The 25,581-nt window shown below is 59.1% G+C and overlaps 1 protein-coding gene across 1 annotated transcript in view; it reads left to right on the top strand.

Annotated features, from left to right (window-relative positions):
- Window positions 1–25,581, top strand: part of SDK2 (sidekick cell adhesion molecule 2) — a 268,402-nt gene that overhangs the window by 237,939 nt on the left and 4,882 nt on the right. Inside the window, exons 37-44 of the mRNA XM_081581340.1 lie at window positions 2,038–2,224; window positions 5,041–5,178; window positions 7,982–8,143; window positions 10,826–10,951; window positions 13,778–13,942; window positions 15,235–15,375; window positions 15,771–15,909; window positions 20,071–20,197. Coding sequence (XP_081437466.1) covers window positions 2,038–2,224; window positions 5,041–5,178; window positions 7,982–8,143; window positions 10,826–10,951; window positions 13,778–13,942; window positions 15,235–15,375; window positions 15,771–15,909; window positions 20,071–20,197 — 1,185 coding nt within the window. The remainder of the gene's footprint in view (window positions 1–2,037; window positions 2,225–5,040; window positions 5,179–7,981; window positions 8,144–10,825; window positions 10,952–13,777; window positions 13,943–15,234; window positions 15,376–15,770; window positions 15,910–20,070; window positions 20,198–25,581) is intronic.

Below are 25,581 nucleotides of genomic sequence, written 5' to 3'. Positions count from 1 at the left end.
TCAGCACATAGTTATTGATCACCACCAGGTGTGCCAGGCATGATTCTAAGTGCTTAACACACAAGGGAGCCAAAGATGTGGGCCCTCCGGGGAGCCATTTCTTGCAGACACTTGGCCACCACCAGCCCGCACAGCAGCTTGGCCATGTGCCACCTGCTGGGGTGCTCAAGGCTCAGCCCCTTGGGCTGTGTTGCAGAAATGTCATTGAATCGTCATCTAACAGAAGTCTGCTGGATTCAGCACACGCGGGTGAGACCCACCTGCCGAGGGTGCCCATTTATGTACGTGTGGTGGCCGTGGGTCCTGGACCCCCCTCCCCCACGCCAAGAACATGATGCCAGCGACTGGCAGCCCCTTCTCCTGCATCATCATTTGTCTTGTTCTAAAACACGTTCCATCTTCCGAATGCCTCTTCCTGACCTCACGTTTGGTTCAGCCATTTTCCCGGTTGGCCCCTTTCTAGCATAAACCCTCCCCCAAAATGTCTGTACCCCTTGCCTCTTCCCCGTCTTTCTTGAATCCACTCCAAGCGGGTTCATTTATTCTTTCCAAACAGTGAACCCATGAATGAGTGATTTAATGAGGGACTATCTCAACTCCCACACGTCTACCCATGTCAGAAGACTGGAAAAAGAAAGAAAAAGGGAGGGGTTAGGAAAAAAAACAAGGATTTTATAGTACTGAGGCATCCTAACTGCTGCTTGACACATGCCAGGTGGAGACACTTTATTAGCTTTTTCTCACTTTCATGAGCTTGCTCCAGGCAAACGGAGAAATTGAGGAGCCAAGAGCATGCGGAAACGCCTTTGGCCAGCAGGTGGTGCCAAATGCCCTCTAATCCACGCGGCCTGGGGCTCCCCGCGTTCCGCGTGCTCCGGCCGCAGAGTTCTGAAACTAGGGAAGGATGCGCAGCCTCGCTCGCCGCTAGCGAGCCCTAACCCCCGGTTAAAATGAAGTAGAGTCCTTCCTCGGGATCCGCAGGGGATTGTTTCATAGTCGACTCTCCATATCCGCGGTTCCACGTCCGGCAATTCAACCCACTGCGGACCCTGTTGTACTGATGGGTTGAAAGCAATCCGTGCAGAAGTGGACCCAGGCACTTCAGATCCGTGCTGTGCAAGGGTTGCCTGTAATTGTAACCACCGTGGACCTGCTGTGCTCCTGGACTAAAACTTCCTGCAGCCATGTGTGTCTTCCTGCTTTACTCTTGATCACGTTGGTCCTAGGAAGTGGGTGTCCTTGACCTCGGCTATACAGAGGACACTTCTGCAGCTCAGGGAAGTCAGCTGCCCGAGTCAGCGGTGCCCTGGGGTCAGCCCAGGCGTACTCGCCTCTCAGCGGGCTGTGCAAACTGCCGTGTGCCAGTGGCTCACCCGGGGCCTGCATCCCTCGACAGCTCCCAGGTGATGCTGATGGGCTGACCCTTTAACCCGACTCTTCGCTGGAGTGGAGTCTACCTGCCCTGCACTCTGGATCCTCAGAACAGAATTGGTTTATACCGACAGTGACTATTCTGAGGGCGTCCGTGCCCAGGCCCTGCTAAATCCTACGGGCCTGCCATCAACACACTCGGACTCTGTGCCCTTGTGGGGTTTACAGTCTAGCAGAGACTGAAGGATTAGCTGTGAAAACGAAGGTTCTGGAAGGGTTGGTAAAGCAGCTCTTAAATACTCCTGTTTCCTATGCTTCCCAAGTGGCTCAGCAGTAAAGAACCTACCTGCCAATGCAGGCGATGTGGGTTCAATCCCTGGATCGGGAAGATCCCCTGGAGGAGGAAATGGCAACCCACTCCACTATTCTTGCCTGGGAAATCCCATGGATAGAGGAGCCTGGAGGGCTACTGCCATGGGGTTGCAAAGAGTCAGGCACAGCTGAGCGACTAAACAAAAGAACAATACTATTTCCTGGGTGACTCACTTCAGCCGTCCAGGTGTGTGGATGGTTCCAGTGGAGGTGTGTCTGAGACCCTGGGATCAGGCAGGGGTGGGGGGAAGCTGGGTCACCATCTCCCTCACTCTGCCACCTCTGTGCCCACAGATCTATTTCTGGGAGGCCCAGCGGCGGAACCTCACCGAGAGGGTGAAGACGCTTTTCCTGGCCGAGAAGGGCGTCAAGCTCAAGAACCTGACAGGCTACACTGCCTACATGGTCAGCGTGGCAGCCTTCAACGCCGCGGGGGACGGGCCGCGGAGCACCCCCGCCCGGGGCCAGACCCAGCAAGCAGGTGGGGGAGAGGCTGGAGGGGCGGATGGGGAGGCAAGGGGGGCCCACCTGGCACTGGGCTCATGGGCGGGAGGAGGCAGCTGAGCGATCCGGGCTGAGACCCCAGGCCCCGCGGGATGCCCTCTATAGAGTGAGAGCACAGCCCACCCAGAGGGGCCTGGACGTGAGCGCTCAGATGAGAGGCGCTGGGACTTCCTTGGTGGTCCCGTGGCCATGACTCCACGCTCCCATTGCAGGGGCCTGAGTTCGATCCCTGGTCAGGGAACTAGATCCCACGTGCTGCCACTAAAGATTCTGCGTGCCCCAACAAAGATCAAAGACCCCGAGTGGCACAGCTAAGACCCAGCGTAGCCGAATAAATAAACACATTTTTTAAAAAAATAGAATAAGAGAGGCACTATCTCCAGGAAGCCTTGGCCAGGCCCCTCCCATCTAGCACTTCCTCCCTTCATCTTCCCACTGAAGCCCTCCTTGCCGACGGCCAGTCTGCGCCCAGCCAGCCCCCTTCTGCTCCCTGCCCTGTTCCCACCCGACTTGCTTTTATCTCCCCAGCTCTGATCATGTCACCATGTACTGTTCACTGACTGAGCACCTCATCTGGGTCTGCACTGTGCTAGATGCGGGGAACACAACAGTGAAGGAAGCTGACGAGGCCCCCTCCTAGGTGGGGAGTCGGCTGGTAAACAAGCATCTAGAGGCATTAACCTTGGGTGGCAGTGGGTGTGAGCGGTCTCAGGGCAGAGGCAGGGGTGGACAGATGGCTTTGGAGAGGTTGGCCCGTAGAGGCCTGGCTGAGCGGCTGACATCCGGGCTGAGATTTCAGTGAGAAGACGAGGCTGGTCACGGGAAGTCCTGGAGGCGGGGGGTGGGTTCCGGGCCCAGGGACCTGCAGGTGCCAAGGCCTGGAGACTGGAGGGGCCGAGAGACCAGAGAGCGAGCCAGGTGGCTTGAGAGAACGTGAGTGAGAGTCAGGTGGTTGCGGGTCTGGGGGCCTCGGAAGGAAGTCCGGCGTTAATTCTAAGCGTGATGGGGAGCCGTTGGTGGGGATAAGCCTCTGGGCCACAGGATCTGGCTTATGTTTTTGAAAGATGGCTCTGGCTGCTGAACAGAGGACAGGCTGATGGGGCAGCCGGAGGAGGCAGGGAGGTCCGTTAGGAGGCTGGAGGGTAGCGCAGGGGAGGAGCGGGCAGGGTGTGAGTCCTGCAGCCTGCACGTGCAGGGCATCCCTCCAGACGGCATCCACTGCCACTTGAGCTGCTGTTCCCAGGTGGCGCTAGTGGTAAAGGACCAGCCTGCCAATGCAGGAGACGTAAGAGACGCGGGTTCCGTCCCTGGGTCGGGAAGATACCCTGGAGGAGGGCACAGCAACCCACTCCAGCATTCCTGCCATGGACAGAGGAGCCTGGCGGGCTACAGTCCATGGGGTCGCAAAGAGTCGGACACGACTAAAGCGACTTAGCACAAACACACACTCATGCCTCTCCCCAGGCAGTAGTATGCACTTGATTTTGTCGGAAGCCCCCGGATGGGATGGGCCTGTTTCATAATGAGCACAGGTGGCCCGGGAAGTAAGGCTTCTCCCCTACGGTCCCCCAGCTGGTCGGTGCGGGGAGCGGAGGCTGGAGCCTGGATATCTGAGCTTGTCCTGGGCTGCCTTCACCGCTTCGGTCCCCTGCTCCTTTGCCTGCTGTGGAGTTTTCTCCTCGTGGATTTGAATGCAAGGCTTTGGTCCTAACCTCTGTGAAGCCTCTTTCTCAAGCTGCTGCTCCCCCTTCTGTCCATCATCTTTCTCTTAAAGACACAGCTAGACCCCATGGAGTCTGTTCCCAAATATTGTCCTCCTCCGGGACCGGCTCTGGCTCCAGGGACACTCCTTCCTCCGCCTGGCTCTCGGGGGTCTGTCTGCCTGTCCACACCACGCTCTGTCAGTGTCATTGGCCAGATGCGAACCCCCGGGAGCCTGGATGCTTCCCTTACCGGAACAGAGTGTTCCGCCTCACGTCCCTCTAGCAGAGCGGAGGCAGGAAGGGCCTGCAGACCTGACCTCCCCCCTTCATAGACGGCTCACTGACGCTGCCTCCCGGGGCCCCAGCGGAAGCTGGCCGGATCAGCCCCAGCTCGGTGGGGAGGCGGCGCTGGACAATAATAGCCTGGCCGTCTCTCTCCCCTGCTCCCCTGGAGCCAGCTCGGGATGCTGCAGGCTGGGCGCTTCCCTCGCTTCCTCTCTGTCCTCCCCCTCGGGCCTCTCCCCTCCTGTGTTTTCAGGGTCGGGTTCTCAGGCCAAGAAAACATCTTCTTCCAGATAGTTGACGGGTCCTGGCTCCGGCCGCTTCAGCCAGCGGGGTCTCTCTTGGCGATAATCCCTGGGGCCCCAGGACAAGAGAGAGGCCACGTCCATGGCAGGGCTGGTTGTTTAATGCCCACCTGATGCTCTGCGGCCCAAGCACCCCCCTACCCCCCACCCCCGGGGAAGCCAGGACATGACCTGGTACCCCCCGCCTCCACCACAGTGACCCCAGGGGTCCTGCTCTCAGGGCCAGTTAGCAGGAGGAAGCCTGAGTTCTCCAACTTTCTGAAAACAAAACCCGCTTTTCTCCCAGTACTTGGACCCGACGTTGGGAAGAGTGCTAAGGGTGTCAGTGAGGGAGGGGAGGGCCCCGGTGCCATCTAGCGACCTCTCCCGCCCTCTCTTGCATGAAACCCCGATTTCTTGTTTGTCCAGGGACCCACGCGCCCCTGCTGGCTCCTCAGAACCAAACCCAGGGCTTTGAACTTCCAGAAGGGAGGAAACAAAAGCCCTCTACTCTCTCCCTCCAGCCCCCAGCGCTCCCAGCTCCGTCAGGTTCAGCGAGCTGACCACCACCTCCGTGAACGTGTCCTGGGGGGCCCCGGAGTTCCCCAACGGCGTCCTGGAGGGCTACCGGCTGGTGTACGAGCCCTGCACCCCCGTGGATGGTGAGTGGGGGCCCCCTTCCAGCGGGGCTCCCCAAACCCGCCCTCTGCACGGTTCCCCTCCATCATCACTACGCAGAGTCCAAGCGATGAGCTTCTCCCCACATATAAACCAGAGACTGAGGACCCAGGCAGGGCAGGGGCGGGGCCGAGGTTGAACAGCGGCAAGTTGAGGGCAAACTGGAGGAGCAGCCCCGGCCTCCTGAGTCCTAGGAGAGGATTGTTAAATATGTTCTTCCCATCGGCGGATAGAAATGGGGAAGAAGGAAGAACACCTGGACAAAACACAGCATCCCGAGATGGATCATGGAGACAGACCAGGGGCCTTCCCTAGGGGTCCAGCAGTTAAGACTCCATGCTCCCAATGCAGGGGCCACGGGTTCAGTCCCCGGTCGGGGAACTAGATCCCACACGCTGAAACTAAGAGGCCATTTGCAGCAACTAAAAGATTCTGCATGTCACAACGAAGAACTGTCAGTTCAGTTCAGTTCAGTCACTCAGTTGTGTCCGACTCTTTGCGACCCCATGGACTGCAGCACGCCAGGCCTCCCTGTCCATCACCAGCTCCCGGAGTTTGCTCAAACTCATGTCCATTGAGTCGGTGATGCCGTCCAACCCTCTCATCCTCTGTTGTTCCCTTCTCTTCCTGTCTTCAATCTTTCCCAGCATCAGGGTCTTTTCAAATGAATCACAGCCCACCGCTCAATAAATATATTTTTTAAAGAATAAAACTAAAGATGGATCATGCCCCAAGGTTCTATCCTACGTGTGCCCCCCAACCTTAGGGACTCACCTTACCCCGAGTTAGTTCTTCTCTGCCTTTCATGGGGTCAGGAACCCCTCTGAGACTCTGATCAAAGCCCCCTGGAGCCTCTTCCCGGGAAGATACAGAAATCTGGGGGGATCACTGCACCCCTCTGCCCTCTGGGAGCCTCGGCTTCAGCCCCTGGCTCTGAGGTTGCCCTCTGCTGCCCTGAGCCCTGGTCCTGTGAGTGATGCTCAGAGCCCTCCTCGTAGCCCCTGCCCTAGCCCTCCCTCCAGGCCCTGGACAGGACCCTGCCCACCTCCCGGGCACCCCAGGGGCCGCCCCACCGTAGCTGAAATCACTGCTACTGAGTCAGAAAGGCAGGAAGGAGACTGTGCCCCGGGAGGCCTGTGCCCAGTTCCAGGGCCCAGCAAGGCCTCGGGGGTGTGGCCGGCCACCCCTTGCGGACCGCAGAGCCGGAGCAGAACAAGGGCGGAGCCCTGGGAGCTGAACCCTTCTGGGTCAGCCCAGGGAACAATGGCCCTCAGTCTTCCCACCCCCACCTGCGTGCCAGCAGCTCCCCAGGGCCTGGAGGGCCCAAGGGGGCGCTGGGCCCCAGAAGGGGTGGTCAGGTGCAGGACCCAAGAAAGGAGCCGTCTCTGCCACGGAAGGAAGGAGAGGACAGAGGTCATGGGGGCTAGATGCAGGGCCAGACGGGCTCTCAGGGCTGCGTCTCGGGGCCTCCACACCCGGAGAAGTGTGCTCCCTTCGCCTGCTTGTCGCTCAGCCCAGCGGCATCTGGGCCACATGGCGCCTCCGAGGCCTTCCAGACTCCCATCCACCCTTGACAGCCCACTAACAGGAACTCCAAGCCTGGGCCGGTGAGACGGTGCCCAGCTGGGCCAGCAGTGTGCCTGCGCCCCGCTCCCGCCTCAGCCCCGGGCTCTGGTCGGCAGCAAACAGGCCTCGCTAAGGTGCAAGAAACAAGGACGTAGCACCCCCTGGCTCCCTGTAGGAAAGACCAAGACCCAGGCCAGTAAGAGAGGTTTGCTCCAGAGAGTCGAGGGGCATGTACCCAGGGCTGCTGTCCCAGGTCTCAGGGCACATCCACCCCGTGATCCCACAGGCTCGTGACCCCTTCAGGAAGCCCCTCTGGAGCACCCAGCGATCTGTCCATCAGGACTTCATTCCCGCTCCCGAGCCAGGTGCCCGGTATTTTCTTTCACCTCGTAGCACCTGGCCTAAGATGCTGATGATACCCTCATTCGTTAGAACAAACTGAAGCCAGGGCAGGAGACATGCCCAGAGAACCTGGGGCCAGCCCTGTACTCTGAGCCCAGCCTGGTGGCTGCAAAGTCTGTCTCCCAGGGGTGACCAGCTCCTCCCTGGATGTGGGAGATGAAACCGGGTCCCGGAGAGGCTGATGGTCAGGAGGACTTTGACACGGGAGGCGCAGAGTGCAAACTCACCTCCTGGAAACCGTCCCAGCCTCCCCTCTAGTAGCTAAGATGTGGGGCGCTGTAGCGTCCTCACTTTGGCCCTGAAGAGCCTGGTGGGTGCAGCTGGTGGAGGGCCAGCATGAGCCCCCGGCTCTCACTGGCACTGAGGAGGGAGGGAGCCGGAGCAGATCTGAGGTGGTCCTGGGCTGTGGGTGCAGCCACGCGTGTGTCCCCTCCAACTCCGGACGGCAGCATCTTTACAGAAGCACTTCCTGAAAGATGGTCCTTGGGATGTGATTCCTATGGGATGCCATGTGGGGGACCAGTGTTTGAGCTACGATGGTTAAGTTAAACGAAATAGTTGATTTTTCCCTCCAGATGCTAAAGGACACTGTGGTTTTTCATGCTGCAGACAGGCAGGCAGCATAAATATATATATTCTTGAGGACAGCCGACAGGACTCTGTTCTGAGAATGGTCTTGGAAACACTCCAGGTGGTCAAGGGTGCTGCTCCCAGCCTGACTCCAGTGGGTGCAGCCCCTGGCCAGCTCTGACTATTCCCTCCCCAGCGGCCTCCCCGGCCAGAGCCTGCAGCCCTCACAGGCCACGTGCTTCCCCCCAGGAGTCAGTAAGATCGTGACGGTGGACGTGAAGGGCAGCAGCCCCCTGTGGCTGAAGGTGAAGGACCTGGCAGAGGGGATGACCTACAGGTTCCGCATCAGAGCCAAGACCTTCACCTACGGGCCTGAGATTGAAGCCAACGTCACCACGGGTCCTGGAGAAGGTAGGGGAGCCTTGGGTGGACGTGGGGGCTGCCGTCCCCACACACGGCCCCCCAGGTCAGAAGGGGGTGTCTAGAGCGTGCCTGGGGATGCAGAGTTGAGTAAGAAGGGGTCTCTGGTGGAGCTCTCGGGCCCACGAGGACTTCAAGGCAGCACCATGGGGTGGGCCTGGGTGGGGGGAAGAGGGGCATTTAAAGGGGGGACATCCTTGATGGTCCAGTGGCTAAGACCCTTTGCTCCCAACACAGGGGGTTCCATCCCTGGTCAGGGAACTAGATCTCACAGGCCCCACCTGAGGGTTCATATGCCGCAGCTAATATTGAAGATGCTGCCTGCCGCAACTAGATGCAGTGAAGCTGTATAAATTAATTAAAAATAATTTTTTTAATTTTAAAAATAAACAAAGACGGCAATTCCAGAAGACCTCATGGGGTGCAGCATTTAGATGGATGTATGGGAAAAGAGACCAGCATTGCGTAGGATTCTGATGGCGGCTGAGGCAGAGGAGGGTGTGGGGTGGTGAGCTGTGAGGGAGAGCCAGCCGGGCTGCAGAGGGTCACCCGTGCCATCAGAGCGTTTCTCAAGGTAACACTGATGTCAGAACCCCTGGAGTTCTTGTGATGAAGCTGATTCCTGGGGGCCAGGTAGTCAGCATCCCCGAGCGTCCCTGGGAATGTGCGTTTGAACAAGAGCCCAAGTGGCTCTCTGGTACCTGCTGTGAGAACCAGGGCTCTGGGGGTCTTCAGGCGTGGGACCAGGTCCAGGGAGGCCTACCGGCCGCATCCCCCCTAGACAGAGGGGACAGAGGGGCAGCGTTAGGGGGCAGGGCAAGAAAGGAGCCAGGCAGTGACAGGCCAGGCCCTATGCGCTGGGCCCGGGGTGATGGGGAGCACTAGGACCAGGGAGGAAAGAGTAGCTTAGTCTGGGCTTTGTGACCCCCCCTGGGGTCGTCCTCAGGCTGGGGAAACTCTTCAGGGCGCCTTGAGGTTGAGACTTAGTCCCCAGGGCCTCTTTCATGCAGGATGTCCCTTCCTGATGTAGAAGCCGCCTCCCAGACTCTCTGCATTCCTGCCCCCCCCCCGCCCCCGCCGAGAACATACACAGCGCCCCCGGGCTCCCCTAAAGCCCCTCCTCCCCATCCTCCTTGCCCAGCTCCCCAAGCGGGGAGGTGCGCTGACCTGGCCGGGCGGCCTCCGCTGCTCAGCAGGTGTGGGTTCCAGGGGGCCACCCTTCACTCTTTCTGGGCGCTTTCTCCCCACCTCTGGTTCTGAAGAAGGGCAGGCTGGCTCCCGGGGCTCCCAGGGTTGGAACACAGTGTGCAGGGCCGCAGCAGGCAGCTTGCCAGGGAGCTGCCCTGCCCCCTGCCCTCCACCTGCCCCCCAGCCCCTCCCCAGGCGGGCGGGCGCCTCTCACCTGAGCCGCTTCCTAGGGAAACAAAAGCAGGAAGGGAGCTGGCGGGGGACCAGGGGGACAGAGCAGGGGCGGGGGGCCTAGAGAGGCCCGCCTGGAGGACACGGTGTTCTAACCTGAGGCCTGAAGTGTCAGGGTTGAGGGGGCGGGAGGAAGTGTGGAGGAGAGGGGAGGGGCTCTGAGAAAGCACAGAGCTGGAGGAGGGGTCAGGGGAGTGCAGCCCGGCCAGGCCAGCTCCGTGGGCGGGCTGGAGGCTTCTAGTCTGGACGACAGCTCCACTCCGCCCCAGGTGCTGCCCTGGAGGGAATGAGAACCCGGGGTCCGCTCACACCCGCCTCGGGCAGCATCCCACACCCCCCAGCCCTCCACCTGTGCCCCGGGCTGTGGGCAGGATGCTGGTGTGGGAAGGGAGGGAAGGAGGAAGGAAGGAAGGCAGGCTGTGAGGCCCTCCGAGGTCGTGGGCAGGGCTGGACGCGGGCTGGGCCGTGGGCCGCCAGACTCAGGATGTGAGCCCCTGGCCTGCCATCTGGCCAGCCACCTCCCCCGGGGCCTGGAGGCACTTCAGTCTGAAGCTGGTTCTCAGCTCCTTCCCCTGAGGCATCCACAGGGGCCGCGGGGCCAGCCTGCTGCCCACACCCCCCTGCCTGGTTCGCTCCCTTGTCCCACCCGCATGGAGGAAGCACCTGCTGTGTCCAGGCCCCGGGGAGGCGGGGCTCCAGGCGCTTGGGGAACAGCAGGCAGGGGCCCTGGGGGCCCGTGGGAGCCAGCACGGCAGGGCCCCCAGGAGAGGAAGGGGCACAGGACTCTCTGTGGACAGAGCAGGCTCAGCCCTCTCACTACAAAGCAAGCTCCTCCTTCCTGCTCTGGGCCCTGGGGCCGGCACCCTCGGCGGCCCCTGGGGCACCTGTCACCCCAGGAGAGCCTGGAGCGGGGCTGGGCCCTTCCTCCCGCCTCGTGGTGGCAGGGGCCCCGGATCCTCCCGCGGGCCCGGCCTCCTCTCTGGCCTCGCCTTAGAGCAACTGCAGCTGGGGGCCTTTCTGGCTTCACCCCACACACCTCTCCTGGAAGGCAGGGGCTGTGGGTGGCCCGGCGGACAGTAACTCAGGCCCTGCAGGCCTGGCCGGGACATGCTCCTCGGGGGCACAGTGCGTGGAGGGGTTCCGGAGACCCTGGCCGGGGTTTTGCACTCGGGTCCTCCTGCTGGAGCTCAGGGAGAGGGCGGGGCGCCTGGCCCTGCTCTGGGGCGTCCCCTCGCCCATGATGTGTGTATGCAGGTGCCCCCGGCCCGCCCGGAGTGCCCATCATCGTGCGGTACAGCTCGGCCATTGCCATCCACTGGTCCAGCGGAGACCCCGGCAAAGGGCCCATCACCCGCTACGTCCTCGAGGCCCGGCCTTCAGGTACGTCTGCCCGGGCGGAGCCGGCTGGGCGTCATCTCGTGACATGGCACTTGTGCTCTGCCGGGGGAAGCGAGAGGGGCCCCTGTGGCGAGTGGGACACGGGACTCGCAGCCTCAGTTAAGGAACACCCTGGAGGCCCTGGAGAACAGGGCTTATCACTAGGTGAGGACCAGCTCGGGTCGGGGGGGTCATCCAAGAAGCCAGAGGAATGAAGGTTTGGGCTCCCGTTGGCTAAACGCCCACCGCCTCCACGCGACTCCACTGACCAAAGCCCCACGAGGAGACTGGCCGTCCCCCAGAGAGCCAGCGCCCCTTTCAGGGCCATCTCTGCGTCCCGGCTCTGTCACGTCCCAGGCTCTCCTCTCAAGCCTGAAATCGAATCACGAGAACCTCCGGAGGCATCAGGAGACGAGCGGCTGAGCGACGGGTCACAGCGACACCCTCGCTGGCCTCTCGGGCTCCTCTTCCCCTAGGAGCTCCCAGCTTCCGCCAGCTCGCTCTGTTGCTAGGTTTCCGATTCATCAGAGGTGCCAGAGTTAGTGCAGGCTGGTGGCTTGTTCTCGATGTTCCATGGATGCGTGAATAGGTAACCCAAGTTGAGAAAGAAAGGAAAAAAGAAGTCTGTGTTGCTCCAGCACAAGCAGCAAATACTAATCGGGAAGCTGGCATCTTAGGAACTAATACTTCTAATGGGGCCATTGGCACATCCCAGTGACATGCTTAGTACTGCAGGGTGGCTGAGCGCTAATCATCTCGATAGCAAAGAATTCATTCCAGCAGTTCCAGGAAGCCGCCACCACCCGGTCATTGCCTTAATCTTGGGCTAATAATCACAGTCACAGATATAATGTAAACAGCTATTATGTCCAGCAGCTCAGATCCAATGTGTAGCTGGAAGATACAGGCAGCCTTGGCTCCCTCCCCACTCCAGATGGTCCCTCCTTGGCCCTCCAGGGCCGGCTGCTGACTTGGCCGGGAGACCACCTCCTGCTTCTCCCATCCAGGGCCTGGAGCCTGTTTTTTCCATCCAAGTTGGCCTGCCGGGGTGCCAGGCTGTGGAATGTTGGCCCAGGACTTCAGCCCTGTGGATTTTCCAGTGTTCCCTGGGAGGCCCAGCGTGGGACCTGGTGTTCTGGGTTTGGGGGCCGTGACTCAGTCCACATAGTTGCAGTCAAGGGCAGAGCATAAGAGGAAGGATCAGGCCAGGACCCCTGAATGCTGGGGGCGCAGATTCCTCATTCTGAGGATGAAATCGCCCTCATCCTCAGCTCCTCCTGCATCGCTGTGCTTGGTTTGGGCAGAACTGACTAGACTCGAGAAGCCACGTTCTGCAGACCAGGGAGAGACCCACCCTGCACATCAGCTAAGTCCCGGCGCTGCAGACCAGCCACAGCATTTTGTTCCAGAGCTTGTGGTCTGGCCACACCATTTGTTCCTGCGTTGGGCGGGGGGGGTCAAGGAGGGACAGACCACAGGCAGGAGCACTATCCTGTGTGGTTTTTGTGGAAAGGGAGCAGAAATATAGGGGGTCTGGCTAAGTGAAAGTGAAGGTGTTAGTTGCTCAGTCGTGTCCGACTCTGCAACCCCAGGAACGGTAGCCAATCTGGCTCCTCAGCCCGTGGAATTCTCCAGGCAAGAATACTGGAGTGGGTTGCCATTTCCTTCTCCAGGGGATCTTCCAAACCCAAGGATAGAACCTTGGTCTCCTGCATTGCAGGCAGATTCTTTACCGTCTAAGCCACCAGGGAAACCCAAGTAAAGGAGGGCCTACCTTTATGATAGAACGTTGTGCTTAGTCACTCAGTCGTGTCCAACTCTTTGTGACCCCATGGACCATAGCCCACCAGGCTCCTCTGTCCATGGGATTCTCCAGGCAAGGATACTGGAGTGGGTTGCTGTGCTCTTCTCCATGGGATCTTCCCAACCCAAGGAACAAACAAACCCAGGTCTCTTGCATTGCTAGCGGATTCTTTACCATCTGAGCCCCCTGGGACTCATGATAGAATATTAGGCAGCCTCTTAAAAGCCTGCCAGCCAGCACTTTTTACTGTTGTGAGAAATGAATCTATAGATTTCTTCTGCACAAAGTGCTGGATGGTGAGGCTCCTTCACTTGACAGTGGCTTTGGATTGGGTGTTAAAAAGTTTTCCACTATGATACATTTTTCAATATTTTACAGAGGTTTTAATTAAAAAGAGGGAGAGGGAGTTCCTGGCGGTCTAGTGGTTAGGACTCGGGCAGGGTCTGGGTTCAATCCCTGGTCAGGAAACTAAGATCTCACAGGCTGCACGGCATCAGTTCAATTCAGTTGCTCAGTCATGTCCGACTCTTTGCAACCCCATGGACTGCAGCATGCCAGGCTTCCCTGTCCATCACCAACTCCTGAAGCTTGCTCAATCTCATGTCCATCAAGTTGGTGATGCCATCCAACCATCTCATTCTCCGTCGTCCCCTTCTCCTGCCTGCCATCTTTCCCAGCATCAGGGTCTTTTCCAATGAGTCAGTTCTTCCCATCAGGTGGCCAAATTATTGAAGCTTCAGCATCAGTCCTTCCAATGAATATTCAAGACTGATTTCCTTTAGGATTGACTGGTTGGATCTCCTTGCAGTCATGGCTGGGATTAATTAATTAAAGTATAAAAATATTAAAAGAATAAAAGGGTCAGATACTTGTAAAAAGTATCTCCTGAGGACCTACTGGGTGCCAAGCACGGGGGATTCGGTGTCGAGGGGGCAGACCAGACAGGCCTGGGGTCAGGGAGCACGGGTTAGGGTCAGGCAGACCGCCCCCTCCCAACAGGTGCCTCCCTCTCTGTGCTCCCGCAGATGAGGGGCTCTGGGACATTCTCATCAAAGACATCCCCAAGGAGGTCACGTCCTACACGTTCAGCATGGACATCCTCAAGCCGGGCGTGAGCTACGACTTCCGGGTCATTGCGGTCAATGACTACGGTTTCGGGGCCCCCAGCAGCCCCTCCCAGTCTGTGCCAGGTACCGCCTTCGGGGTGAGGGGTGGGGAGTCTGGGGCGGGGACGAGGGAGGAGAGGCAGCAGCCCCAGAAGCCCTGGTCAGGGGGCCCAGAAAGCATTGTCCTCTCAGTTCTCCGAAGCCAAGAGCCTTGGGCCGGGGCCCAGATCAGCCTTCAACTCCGGAAGGAGCTTGGGGGCAGAGGTCTTAGGGTTCCTTTCCAAGGACTCCAGAAGCCCTGGGCAGGGGGCCCCATGGGCTTGAGGGTGAATCGGTGGGCCCAAGATGGGAGCTTCCGTGGGCTCATCACCCAGGAAATCCGAGGGCATCAGGTCATACACTGTGTATATCGATGAAACCACCCCCTAACACAGAGCCCGCAGCCTGTAAAGCACAGGCCTGAGTGAGCAGCTCCCTGCAAGGGCAAGACTCCCTCCATCCCCCTTCCTCCCTGCCTTTCTCTTCCCATCACCTCCGAGCTCACAGAGGACCAGTATCAAAACCCATGGCCCCACATCTAATCACTTTTAATGGGCACTTCCCCCGAGACAGGAATAGCGTTCAAAGTTTCTACTTACTGGGCGAGTTTCAGAAACCATGTGCTTTTTGCCCTTGGCCTGATTGATAGAACCAAATGACAGGAAGTCAGCACTTCAAGTCTGAAATAGAAGAGCCCGCCCCCTCAGTCAGCAGCATGGATTAGTACCAACCTGGTGCAGGGAGCACAGTCCTGGGGGCTTTGAAAGAAGGGGAGTCTGCCTGGTGGAGCCTTTCTGAAGACCTGCTCACGTCCACTCTCCCGGCTACCAGAAAAGATTCTGTCCCTACTGAACCTTGGGAGAGAAGCTCTCCCAGGCCCACCACTGGCCAGGCAAGCACCTTTCTAACAGACATTGATGTCTATCAAGGTAGCCCCTGGGCAAGGAAAAATAATAAAGAAAAAATAGCAAGCGTACAGACACTGCTCCTCCTGTGTCTTTAGCAGACATCACTAGTCAGTCCCAGCACTCAGGAGTCGAGGAACCGCCTCAACTCACTCTTCCTCCCGTGTCTTTAGTAGACATCACTGATCAATCTAGAAGTGGCCTCAGCACTTTCTCAAACCAGCCCTCCAGGCGGCCCCTTTACTGATAAACCAGAGCTGGCCCTTGAGATGAAACCATCCCTACCAACCCAAGACTCTACCTCATTCAGAGGGCACAGACTCACCTGCCTGTAAAGTGTGAGAGCAGGTGGTAGGGTCCCAGCTGGAGCCGGAGGCTTGGAGGCAGGACAGGTCTGAGCACCATGGACCTGACACCCACTCCATGCTCCAGCCCAGAAAGCCAACCCCTTCTACGAGGAGTGGTGGTTCTTGGTGGTCATCGCCCTTGTTGGCCTCATCTTCATCCTGCTTCTCGTCTTTGTGCTCATCATCCGAGGCCAGAGCAAGAAGTATGCCAAGAAGACAGACGCAGGTAAGCTGGCTGGATGGGACTTTCTTGTGACCGTCTCCCTTTTCGGCAAGGATGGTGTTTGGGAGGTCTCTCTCTCTCCTGGAAAAACACCTGCTCTGATGGGGGTGGGGGTCTCCTAGGGTTCCTACACACAATCGCCATCTCCAGTTTTGGTTTCAACCCTAACAAAAGAAAGAGGGGGCAGCCCAGACATAGGGGAAAGGGGACACCTGGCCAAAAGGATGGAGTGACTGCATGCTTAGTCACTTCAGTCACGTCCAACTCTCTGCAGCCCCATAGACTGGAGCCTACCAGCCTCCTCCGTCTGTGGGATTTTCCAGGCAAGAGTACTGGGGTGAGTTGCCAATTCCTTCTCTGTGGAGTGAGTGATGGATGTCAATCTCTGCCCTCCCCAGGCAACAGTGCCAAGTCTGGTGCCTTGGGCCATGGGGAGATGATGAGCTTGGATGAGAGCAGTTTTCCTGCTCTGGAACTCAACAACCGACGACTCTCTGTCAAGAATTCCTTCTGCCGAAAGAATGGCCTGTACACCAGGTAGTGGGCTCTCTGTGTGGGGTATCGGGCGGGTCGAGGTGTGGGGTCCGGCATCACCTGGGCCACAGAGAAGGCAGGATGCAGCTGGCTTCCCTTTGTCCTGGAAGCAGCATGCTCAGCTGTGTCCGACTCTTTTTTTTTTTTTCACTGTAAACTACACATTTACTTTCTGCCATTTTAACCTGCATAGTTCACAACCACAGCACATTCACACAGTTGTGCAACCATCCCCACCATCATCTCCAGAACTTTCTCATCTTCCCAAACTGAACCTCTGGTCCCCAGGAAACACCAACTCCCTCTCTCCTCCCAGTCCCTGGCCCCCAGCACCATCTACTTCCTGTCTCTGTGGACCTGACTCCTTAGATATCCCAGGTAAATGGAATCAGACAATTTGTCCATCTACTGCTACTACTGCTACTGCTAAGTCGCTTCAGTCATGTCCGACTCTGTGCGACCCCATAGATGGCAGCCCATCAGGCTCTGCCATCCCTGGGATTCTCCAGGCAAGAACACTGGAGTGGGTTGCCATTTCCTTCTCCATGTGTCCGACTCTTTGTGACCACATGGATTAGCCCGCCAGGCTCCTCTGTCTATGTAATTTCCCTGGCAAGGATACTGAAGTGGGTTGCCATTTCCTCCTCCAGGGGAATCTTCCTGACCCAGGGATCAAACCCACATCTCCTGCATTAGCAGGTGGATTCTTTACCACCAAGCCACCAGGGCAGCCCCCCTGGAAGCAGCATTCACTGGGAATGGTCACTAGGCAGAGAGAGCCAGGCCCAGGCAGCTCCACAGGGGGGTGGGGAGAAAGTCACGAGGAGCTGGGGACAGAGGGTGTCTGCCAACCACAGCAGGATGCAAACTGCTTGCGCTACTTTGCAAACCACTAACTGCTGTTTGGGGCCAAGTGCTCCTGGTACAGGCCTGAAGCCCTGATAGCTACTGGCCCCAAAGGTGCGAGGCACCCAGCAAAGGTGGGCTGGGCAGACACACTCAAGAGCTGCCAGGAGTCCCCCATGACTGCTTCTGCCTTAGCCTGACCTTCCTGTTCTGGAAACAGGGGATGCCCTCTCCCCCAGGTACCTACTCACACCCACTGTGGCTGTAGACAGTTTTCTCCCACCCACCCCTCAAGTCTACACACTCCACATTGTCCTCAAAAGGTAACAGCCAACCGGGAAAGGACCAGGCTGCACCCAGCTCCTATATTCACCTGACTCCTCTCCACCCAGAGCCCCTCCTAGCCCCACCCGCTGTGGCCTGCCAGGCTACCCGTTTCCAAGGTCGGGGTCAATCACTAGAGCTCACCTGAGCTTCACCTGATTGACTGGCAGTTTCAGGCTCCGAGAGCATGAGGGAGAGGTTGGGGCTGCAGCTCAGGAGCTCCAGCCTCGGCCCCGTTAACATTCCCGGCTCATCGGAGGTGCCCGCGGGACTGAGGGGATGCCTCTCCCAGGGTCAGCTCACAAAGCTTCCCTCTGTCTGGTCCTGAAAGGAAGAGGCGACGTGTGTGTTCAGCAGGAGGACTTCCAGCGGGAGGGGTGCGCAGGCCAGCCAGCCAGGCTGAGCTCTCATCTCCCGCCAAAGCCAGCTTTCCAAAGAAAGAGCCATTTGAGGCCGTGGTGGCCGGCCCAGCATGGCCACCGCGGCCCCGCCAGGCTGGCTCCGGGGCCCTGCCACATGAAACAAGAGGGCGTTTCACCCACAGCCTGGCCTCGCCCGCCTCTCACACCCCCAGTGTACACACACCACGGGCCCCGTGTGTCCCCTCCATCGCTGTGTACACACAGAAATCCCATGTGTCCCAAACCGGCCCCAGGCTCCGGAGGCCTGACCCAGCCACGGCGCGTGTTGCCAAGACGATGTTAGCCTGGCCCCGCATCTCCCGCCTCCTGTCGGTGTCCTGTGTCTGCCTACCTTGTCTAGTGATGCTGCTGGTAGCTTTGCTATTTTTAAGTAGCTTAAAGATGCAGCTTTGTTGATTGGCATAAAATCCACACAGATACGGTACAGAGGGTTGGAGGTGGCAGAGGTATTGCTTGTGACATGGTCACCGGCCACCAGGTTGTTCTCAGAGCGGCATTTCAGCAGGAAGCCACCTCCGGCTTGGGCGGGACAGCCGGGGTTCAGGGCCTTTGTGCCCAGAAGGTTTCCTGGAGCTGACTGGGCCAATCACAGGGCATCGGGCCCTGGGCAGGGCCCCCTGGTACCCCTTCCGGGAAAGACATGAATAAGGCTGAGCCATGGGGGACCCCAGCCACCTGCCCAGGGCTCGGGGAGCCTGCGCGGCCCCCAGCCCGGCCTCCCGCCTCTCATGCACCCCACAGCAGGTGGAGCTCCCGAGGCGCCCCATCCTGGGTGTTTGTGAGATGACAGACCCAGGCAGGCCTCTCACTCCCTGGGAAGCACACAGCTTTCTCTAGGGCTGGTTTTTCGAAGGTAGGGCAGACCTTAGCCTGTCTCTGGTCTCTGAGCAGACATGGAAGGAGGGAGGCCGTGTGCCCCTTTGTCTCCCCTGACCCTCGGCGTCCACTCTCTAGAGCTCACCTTGTGAGTCTGAGAGACACCCGGGGAGCTTGTCTGTAGGGCAGGTGTCCAGACCTCACCTGAGATTCCAGTGCCGGAGGTCTCAGCGGGGCCCAGAAACGCTGTGTGACGTTCACTGCAAGGTGCTCCCCATGCCTGAGGTCTTGGGAGCACCAGTGGAGAATCAAGGTGCAGCCTCCCCAGCCCCCCACTCCCTGAGCCGGTTTGGGAGGCCGGTCCTGGGCCTACAAGTCCTAGAGACACACACATACATACACACACAGAGACACACAGACACACAGAGACACACACACACGTAGACACACACACACACGTAGACACACACACACGTAGACACACACACACACAGACACACACAGACACACAGAGACACACACACACACACAGACACACCCCCCCACACACACACACACCCTGAGGCCTCCAGCCCGAGGCTCTGCGCTCCAGGGCCCAGGCCTGTCAAAGCCCAGACACAAGGAGAGATGGAGGGTCCCTCAGAGGGCCTCTCGCTCCCCTGCCCCCCACCCTCTCCAGCTCTCCCCTCAGCCCCCCATCCCCCACCCTCTCCAGCTCTCCCCTCAGCCCCCACCCTCTCCAGGTCTCCCCCTCAGCCCCCACCCTCTCCAGGTCTCTCCTCAGCCCCTCGCCCCCCACCCTCTCCAGGTCTCCCCCTCAGCCCCCACCCTCTCCAGGTCTCTCCTCAGCCCCTCGCCCCCCACCCTCTCCAGGTCTCCCCCTCAGCCCCCCACCCTCTCCAGGTCTCTCCTCAGCCCCTCGCCCCCCACCCTCTCCAGGTCTCCCCCTCAGCCCCCACCCTCTCCAGGTCTCTCCTCAGCCCCTCGCCCCCCACCCTCTCCAGGTCTCCCCCTCAGCCCCCACCCTCTCCAGGTCTCTCCTCAGCCCCTCGCCCCCCACCCTCTCCAGGTCTCCCCCTCAGCCCCCACCCTCTCCAGGTCTCTCCTCAGCCCCTCGCCCCCCACCCTCTCCAGGTCTCCCCCTCAGCCCCCACCCTCTCCAGGTCTCTCCTCAGCCCCTCGCCCCCCACCCTCTCCAGGTCTCCCCCTCAGCCCCCACCCTCTCCAGGTCTCCCCCTCAGCCCCCACCCTCTCCAGGTCTCCCCCTCAGCCCCCCACTCTCTCCAGGTCTCCCCCTCAGCCCCCCACTCTCTCCAGGTCTCCCCCTCAGCCCCCACCCTCTCCAGGTCTCCCCCTCAGCCCCCCACTCTCTCCAGGTCTCCCCCTCAGCCCCCACCCTCTCCAGGTCTCCCCCTCAGCCCCCACCCTCTCCAGGTCTCTCCTCAGCCCCTCGCCCCCCACCCTCTCCAGGTCTCCCCCTCAGCCCCCACCCTCTCCAGGTCTCTCCTCAGCCCCTCGCCCCCCACCCTCTCCAGGTCTCCCCCTCAGCCCCTCGCCCCCCACCCTCTCCAGGTCTCCCCCTCAGCCCCCACCCTCTCCAGGTCTCCCCCTCAGCCCCCCACCCTCTCCAGGTCTCTCCTCAGCCCCCACCCTCTCCAGGTCTGCCCCTCAGCCCCCCACCCTCTCCAGGTCTCCCCCTCAGCCCCCCACCCTCTCCAGGTCTCCCCCTCAGCCCCTCGCCCCCCACTCTCTCCAGGTCTCCCCCTCGGCCCAGCCCGGGCAGCCTTCACTACTCCGATGAAGACGTCACCAAGTACAACGACCTCATCCCGGCCGAGAGCAGCAGCCTGACGGAGAAGCCCTCGGAAATCTCCGACTCTCAGGTGAGGGGCAGGAGGGCCTGGTGCCCTGCAGACATGGGGGGAAGCCCCCCACCCCGAAGTATGGGCCTGCCCACTGCTTCCTGCCCTCCTTCCCTTTACGGGCTGGAAAGACTGAGGGCCCCCAGGAAATCCCCCGGACAGCGTGCTCAGGTCAACCGCCACGTCCCGAGCTGTGCTCAGAGCCTGCACCTGGGCTGGTGGGGTCCCTGGAACTCCCAAGAGCAAGAGTCTTGCAGGAGCTCCCCTCACAGACTCCGTCTGCTGTTCGTCCTGGCCTGTCTCTACTTAAAGACAAGGAGAGGGATGCAGACACCAGAGCCCTGCTCGGCCGGAGCCGGAGAACAGCTGAACCTGGCTAATTGGGGTCAGGATGAGCTCCAGAAATGGGGGGCTGGGCCCCCAAGGTTGGGAAGATAAGGCGTTAAGCCTTGGAGGTTCACACCTGAGTTGCATCCTGGCTCTGATGCCTAGGAGTCAAGGGCCTCGTGGGTGTACTGAGTAGTATCTGGGAGCATCAGTTTCTCTAGCTGCAGAATGGGCTTGTGGGACAGTGGGGAGGATTGCTGAGGTTACGTTCAGTGAATGACAGCTCTTAATACTGAGAAGGGGACGGTGCCTTTGGGAGACACAGGGCTTTAGAGAGGCTGCCATTGGGTGGTCAGGCAGGGTCATGAGTGGACACTGCCCCAGGCTCTGGGGAGAGGGGGTCTGGTGCTTTCCAGCCGAGCAATGTTACAGCCTCTCGCCCCAGCCCTCCCAGCTTCGGCCAAGCCTGCTGCTTGCCAAGGAAGGGGCCGCCAAAGGCCACAGTGTCCCACGCCCTGGACCTTCCTGTCCAGTCCTGGGAGAGGGTGAGAAGGAAGAAAGGCCAGCAGGGAGTGGGGCTGCTGACCGGGCAGGAGGTGCCAGCAAGCCTGGGGTCCGGTCGCGGCCCTGTGGACTGAGGGCCTCTCTCTTGCTCACTGCTGTTTTGTTCGGCTCCAGGGTTACCATCGGGCTTGGCAGAGCCAGTGAGGCTGGAGCTGACACCCCAGCTCAGAGCTGGCGGGGAGGCAGCTTAGCCTGGTTTACATGGGGACTCATGTGATTCAGGTTATGGCATCTTGTTGTGAGTAGTTAACTGTTTGCCGCCACGTCCGTACTGGGGACTTACAAGGCCATGCTTCCTGAAGCATTTTTCTTTCTTTCTCCCTAAAGATGATGATGAGCCTTTGGCTTGTCGGTACCCAAGGTAAAAGTCAAAAGGGTAAAGGGAGCCTTCTCTGGTGGTCCAGTGGTTAGGACTCCATGCTTCCAATACAGGGGCACAGGTTCAATCCCTGGTCAGGGAGCTAGGATCCCCCATGCCTACAACACAGCCCCCAAAAAAAGGGATTCCCGGTGTCGGTGGGGCAGTCACCAAGGGCTTCTTGCCTCCTGTCTGTGGAGAGGGCATCGTGGTGGCCGGCAGAAGAGGCTCCCTGTTTACTCTGCCCAGCCCCCCTGACCTTCTGCAGAGGGCATTGTGATCCACGCTCATCAGCTGAGCCACGACCTTTCAGAGAGTAACCCCTCTGAGTCCGCAAGGGACTGCCCCAGTCCCGGGAGCTCTCTGTGAACACCCTGCATGAGTCTGGGGGACACCCACATGGGACGCAGAGCTGGCCCCTGAGGCCATGCCAGGGCCCCCCAGCCTTGAAGAAGTTGCTGGGAGAAGAATTCCCATCCCAGGAGCACCCCACTTCAGAAGTCGCCCCAGGACGGACAGAGCACCCGGAATCCTCCATTTAGCTATTGGTCTCATTTATTCAGAACAAGCCCTTCTCGTGAACACTATTTTCATAGCAACCTGGGACCAGTCACTACTCCACCCCACCCCGCCCTCCCGAGCACGCGCCTTAGAGAGGAGGCTTTCTGATTCCAGAATGCCAGATCTGAGGACCACAGCCCAGGCCTGGAGCTCCGCCTGCAACCTGTGGGATAGTTCCGGGTTTGATCTGGGGCTGGATTCAGTTCACTTGGGTTTATTTACTCTGTCCTTTTCCATTTTTTTTTTCTTTTTTGGCTGCACCATGCAGCATGTGGGATCTTAGTTCCCCAACCAGAAATCGAACCAGTGCCCACTGCAGTAGAAGCAGAGTCCTAACCACTGGACCACTAGGGAATCCCCAGGTTTATTTACTCTGAGAGCTAAGTTCCCTGAGGGCAGGAGACCCGAATTCGATCCCTGGGTTAGGAAGATCGCCTGGAGAATGAAACGGCAACCCACTCCCGTATTCTTGCCTGGAAAATCCCATGGACAGAGGAACCTGGCAGGCTACAGTCCAGGGGGTCAGAAGAGGTGAACACAACTTAGTGACTAAACCCCCACCATGCGTCCCCTGAGGGCAGGGACCCTGTCAGTCCTGCCGTCACTGGGAGGCTGTCACTCTGTGTGTGTCTATTGAAACCATGAAAGGGTCATTGGGGAAGGTCATCAGGCTGGACAGACTCAAGACCAAGTATGGTTAGCAGGTAGAGAAACAAAGATCTGTGGTTGTAAGTTACTCCTTTTCAACCAGCAAGAGATCTCAGACATTCAAAGAGGCCTTCAGAGTGGCACCGATGACAACAGCTGCACCGCCTGTGGGCTACCCCAGTGCCTCTCCACAGTGTAGCTTCACACCGGCCCTCCGAGGCAGGCCTCGGCGTCATCTTTGTACGCATGGGGAAACCAGGGTCAGAGAGCTTAAGCGAGTTGACTCAGGTCCAAAAGTGCAAACGCAGGGCCCCGGCTCCCAGGGGCTCCGTGTGGGCTGGAGTAGGGGACAGATGGGAGACAGAGCAGCTGGCCTCCCTCCGATGTCCACTGAGCAATGCACAGCATGCCCCTGACCTGGGGCCAAACCTCCCGGGGTCCGCCTGGGCCCTTTCATCTCTGAAGATGCCAACGCTCTCCATAAATGACTCCCTGTGCTGCTCACTCGCCCCCATGAGAAGCAGCTGGACTGCACATCAGTGTCCAGCATGAGCAGGACCTCACGACTGCTAACTCCGGGCTCATGGGAGAGGCGCTGTTAGTCCTCCCGGGCACCTCCCTCAGGGTCAGCAGCCAACTCCTGGCCCCTTGGGCCAGCCGCCGGAGAGTGAATTCAGCCCGTGCCACCTGGTTGGAACTCTTTAAGTCAGACCACCCAAAAGTCACCCTCCAGAACTGGATTCTTCCATTTCTAGCTACCCAGCCATTTCCCTGTGATCTGGGAATAAACACAAAGTCAAGGTTTCTTACAAACAAACACACATGCTGCCATGTGGGAAAGGCCAGGACAGGGCTGTGGGTGGAGGCCAGAGGAGGAAGGGCCGGTTTCCCTCCAGAAAGCACGGGGTGGGGCTGGGGGCCGTGTCTCCAGGGGCCTAGGAGAAGGGGGTTCCCGGCAGGGGGACCCACAAAGGCTGAGGCTTATGTGATGGAACTTCTAAAAACGAAGTATGGCCGCAGTCCAACTTCATTTCAAAGTCAGAGCCCACATTGGGTAGAAAAATCACATAGTTAGCACACAAGTAAATCTCAATGGGAGAGAAATTCCAAGGTGATGGCAAGCCTCTTCTAATCGGTACTCAGTTCTCTGTGATGTCCTGGGTCAGCCCTGTAAGCTCATTATCATGAAATTGAGCCTATAAGAAAAAGGAGTTATCAATCAGTTCAGTTCAGTCGCTTAGTTGCGTCTGACTCTTTGCGACCCCATGGACTGCATGCAGCACACCAGGCCTCCCTGTCCATCACCAACTCCCAGAGCTTACTCAAACTCATGTCCATTGAGTCGGTGATGCCATCCAACCATGTCATCCTCTGTCGTCCCCTCCTCCTCCGGCCTTCAGTCTTTCCCAGCATCAGGGTCTTTTCCAATGAGTCAGTTCTTCACATCAGGTGGCCAAAATATTGGAGTTTCAGCATCAGTCCTTCCAGTGAATATTCAAGACGGATTTCCTTTAGGATGGACTGGTCAGATCTCCTTGCAGTCCAGGGGACTCTCAAGAGTCTTCTCCAACACCACAGTTCAAAAGCATCAGTTCTTCGGTGCTCACCTGCTCATGTCCCATAGGACATGTTAGATTGTATATACTGTTTATTGAGCACCCAATCCGAAGAGTTAGCCAGGAGTGGCTCTAAGGATTGTTTAAGAATGGCACTTCCTAACCCATGACCCCTGGGGAGGCCTGGATGGAGTTAGTGGTCATGCACAGGTTGGGCCCTCTGTAGCACCTGGGAGGGGTAAGGAGCCCAAGAACCCGGAGAAAAATGTCCTCTGGGGGGTACCTGGACCACAGGTGGGGGAGGAGCTCCAGCTGCCAGTCTCCAAAGGAGCTGCCCAGGGTGACACCTCACCTGGAGCAACACTTCCCCACCAGGCGTCTTGAGATTCAACAAGATAAGGGCTCCCAGGTGAATTCCCGGGTGGCGCAGTTAGTAAAGAAGCCACCTGCCAAGGCAGGAGACACAAGGAGACGAGGGTTCTATCCTGGGCCAGGAAGATCCCGTGGAGGAGGGCACGGCAACCCACTCCAGTACTCTTGCCTGGAGAATCCCGTGGACAGAGGAGCCTGGCGGGCTACAGTCCATGTGGTCACGAAGAATCGGACAGAACTGAGTGTACACAAACACATACCCAAGGGCTCTCTGCCTGGTCCCCAGGCCCGGGACAGCGCTTGCCTCATCTCCTGCTGATCTGACACAACCGTCCCTGCTTCCAGAAAGAAACAGAAAAGAGGAAGGCCTTCCTTTGCTCCCTCTCTTTTGTCTGGGTCCTTTCTCAGGGTCCTCCCTCCTTCAGGTCCCCACCTCCCTCGCTCCGAGCCTGTGGCCTGCCCTCTCCCCCTTCCCCAGGCCCAGTAATTGCTGATGGAGTGGCTTTGAGTTGCTGTTAAGAGGCCTGGGAGCTGAAGCGGTGGCCTGATTGCCTGGCAGCCAGGGGCTGGCCATGAAAGGCCCCCTTTGTGCTAGGCCGGCGACTGGGAAGCTGCATTCAATTACCGAGGGCCGGGCGAGAGTTGAAAGCAGGAGTGGGAGCCCCTGGTACCCGCCTCGCTTTCTTTCTTCTCTTCTCACCCCACCCCCATCCAGAAAAGAAACAGATGTTCGAGGAGGTGGAGACAAAGGGGAGTGCGTGCAGAGACCCCCTCCTGTGCTGTTGGGGAGCTGGGGGAGGGGCGGGCCAGGTTCTAGCCGCCCCCTTCCCCCGCCACACCCCTCCTCCGCTGGCTTTGCTGTCCCAGTCCAGTGGCACCCAGTAGGTGCTCAACAGAGGGCAGGAGATGATTTGGACAAATGGGCTTTGGTTTGGGCCCCCAGGAGGGCCAGAGAGGCCCCTTCCCCACCCTGCTGGTCGCGGCTTCATCCTGGGGGTGGGGGTGGGGGTGGGGGTGGG

This window comes from Giraffa tippelskirchi, chromosome 3, assembly GCF_054371585.1.
Source record: "Giraffa tippelskirchi isolate mGirTip1 chromosome 3, T2T-mGirTip1v1.2.pri, whole genome shotgun sequence".
NCBI classification, from domain to species: domain Eukaryota; kingdom Metazoa; phylum Chordata; class Mammalia; order Artiodactyla; family Giraffidae; genus Giraffa; species Giraffa tippelskirchi.
Note: the sequence above shows the minus strand (reverse complement) of the source record. Positions and strands in the feature narration are given on the sequence as shown.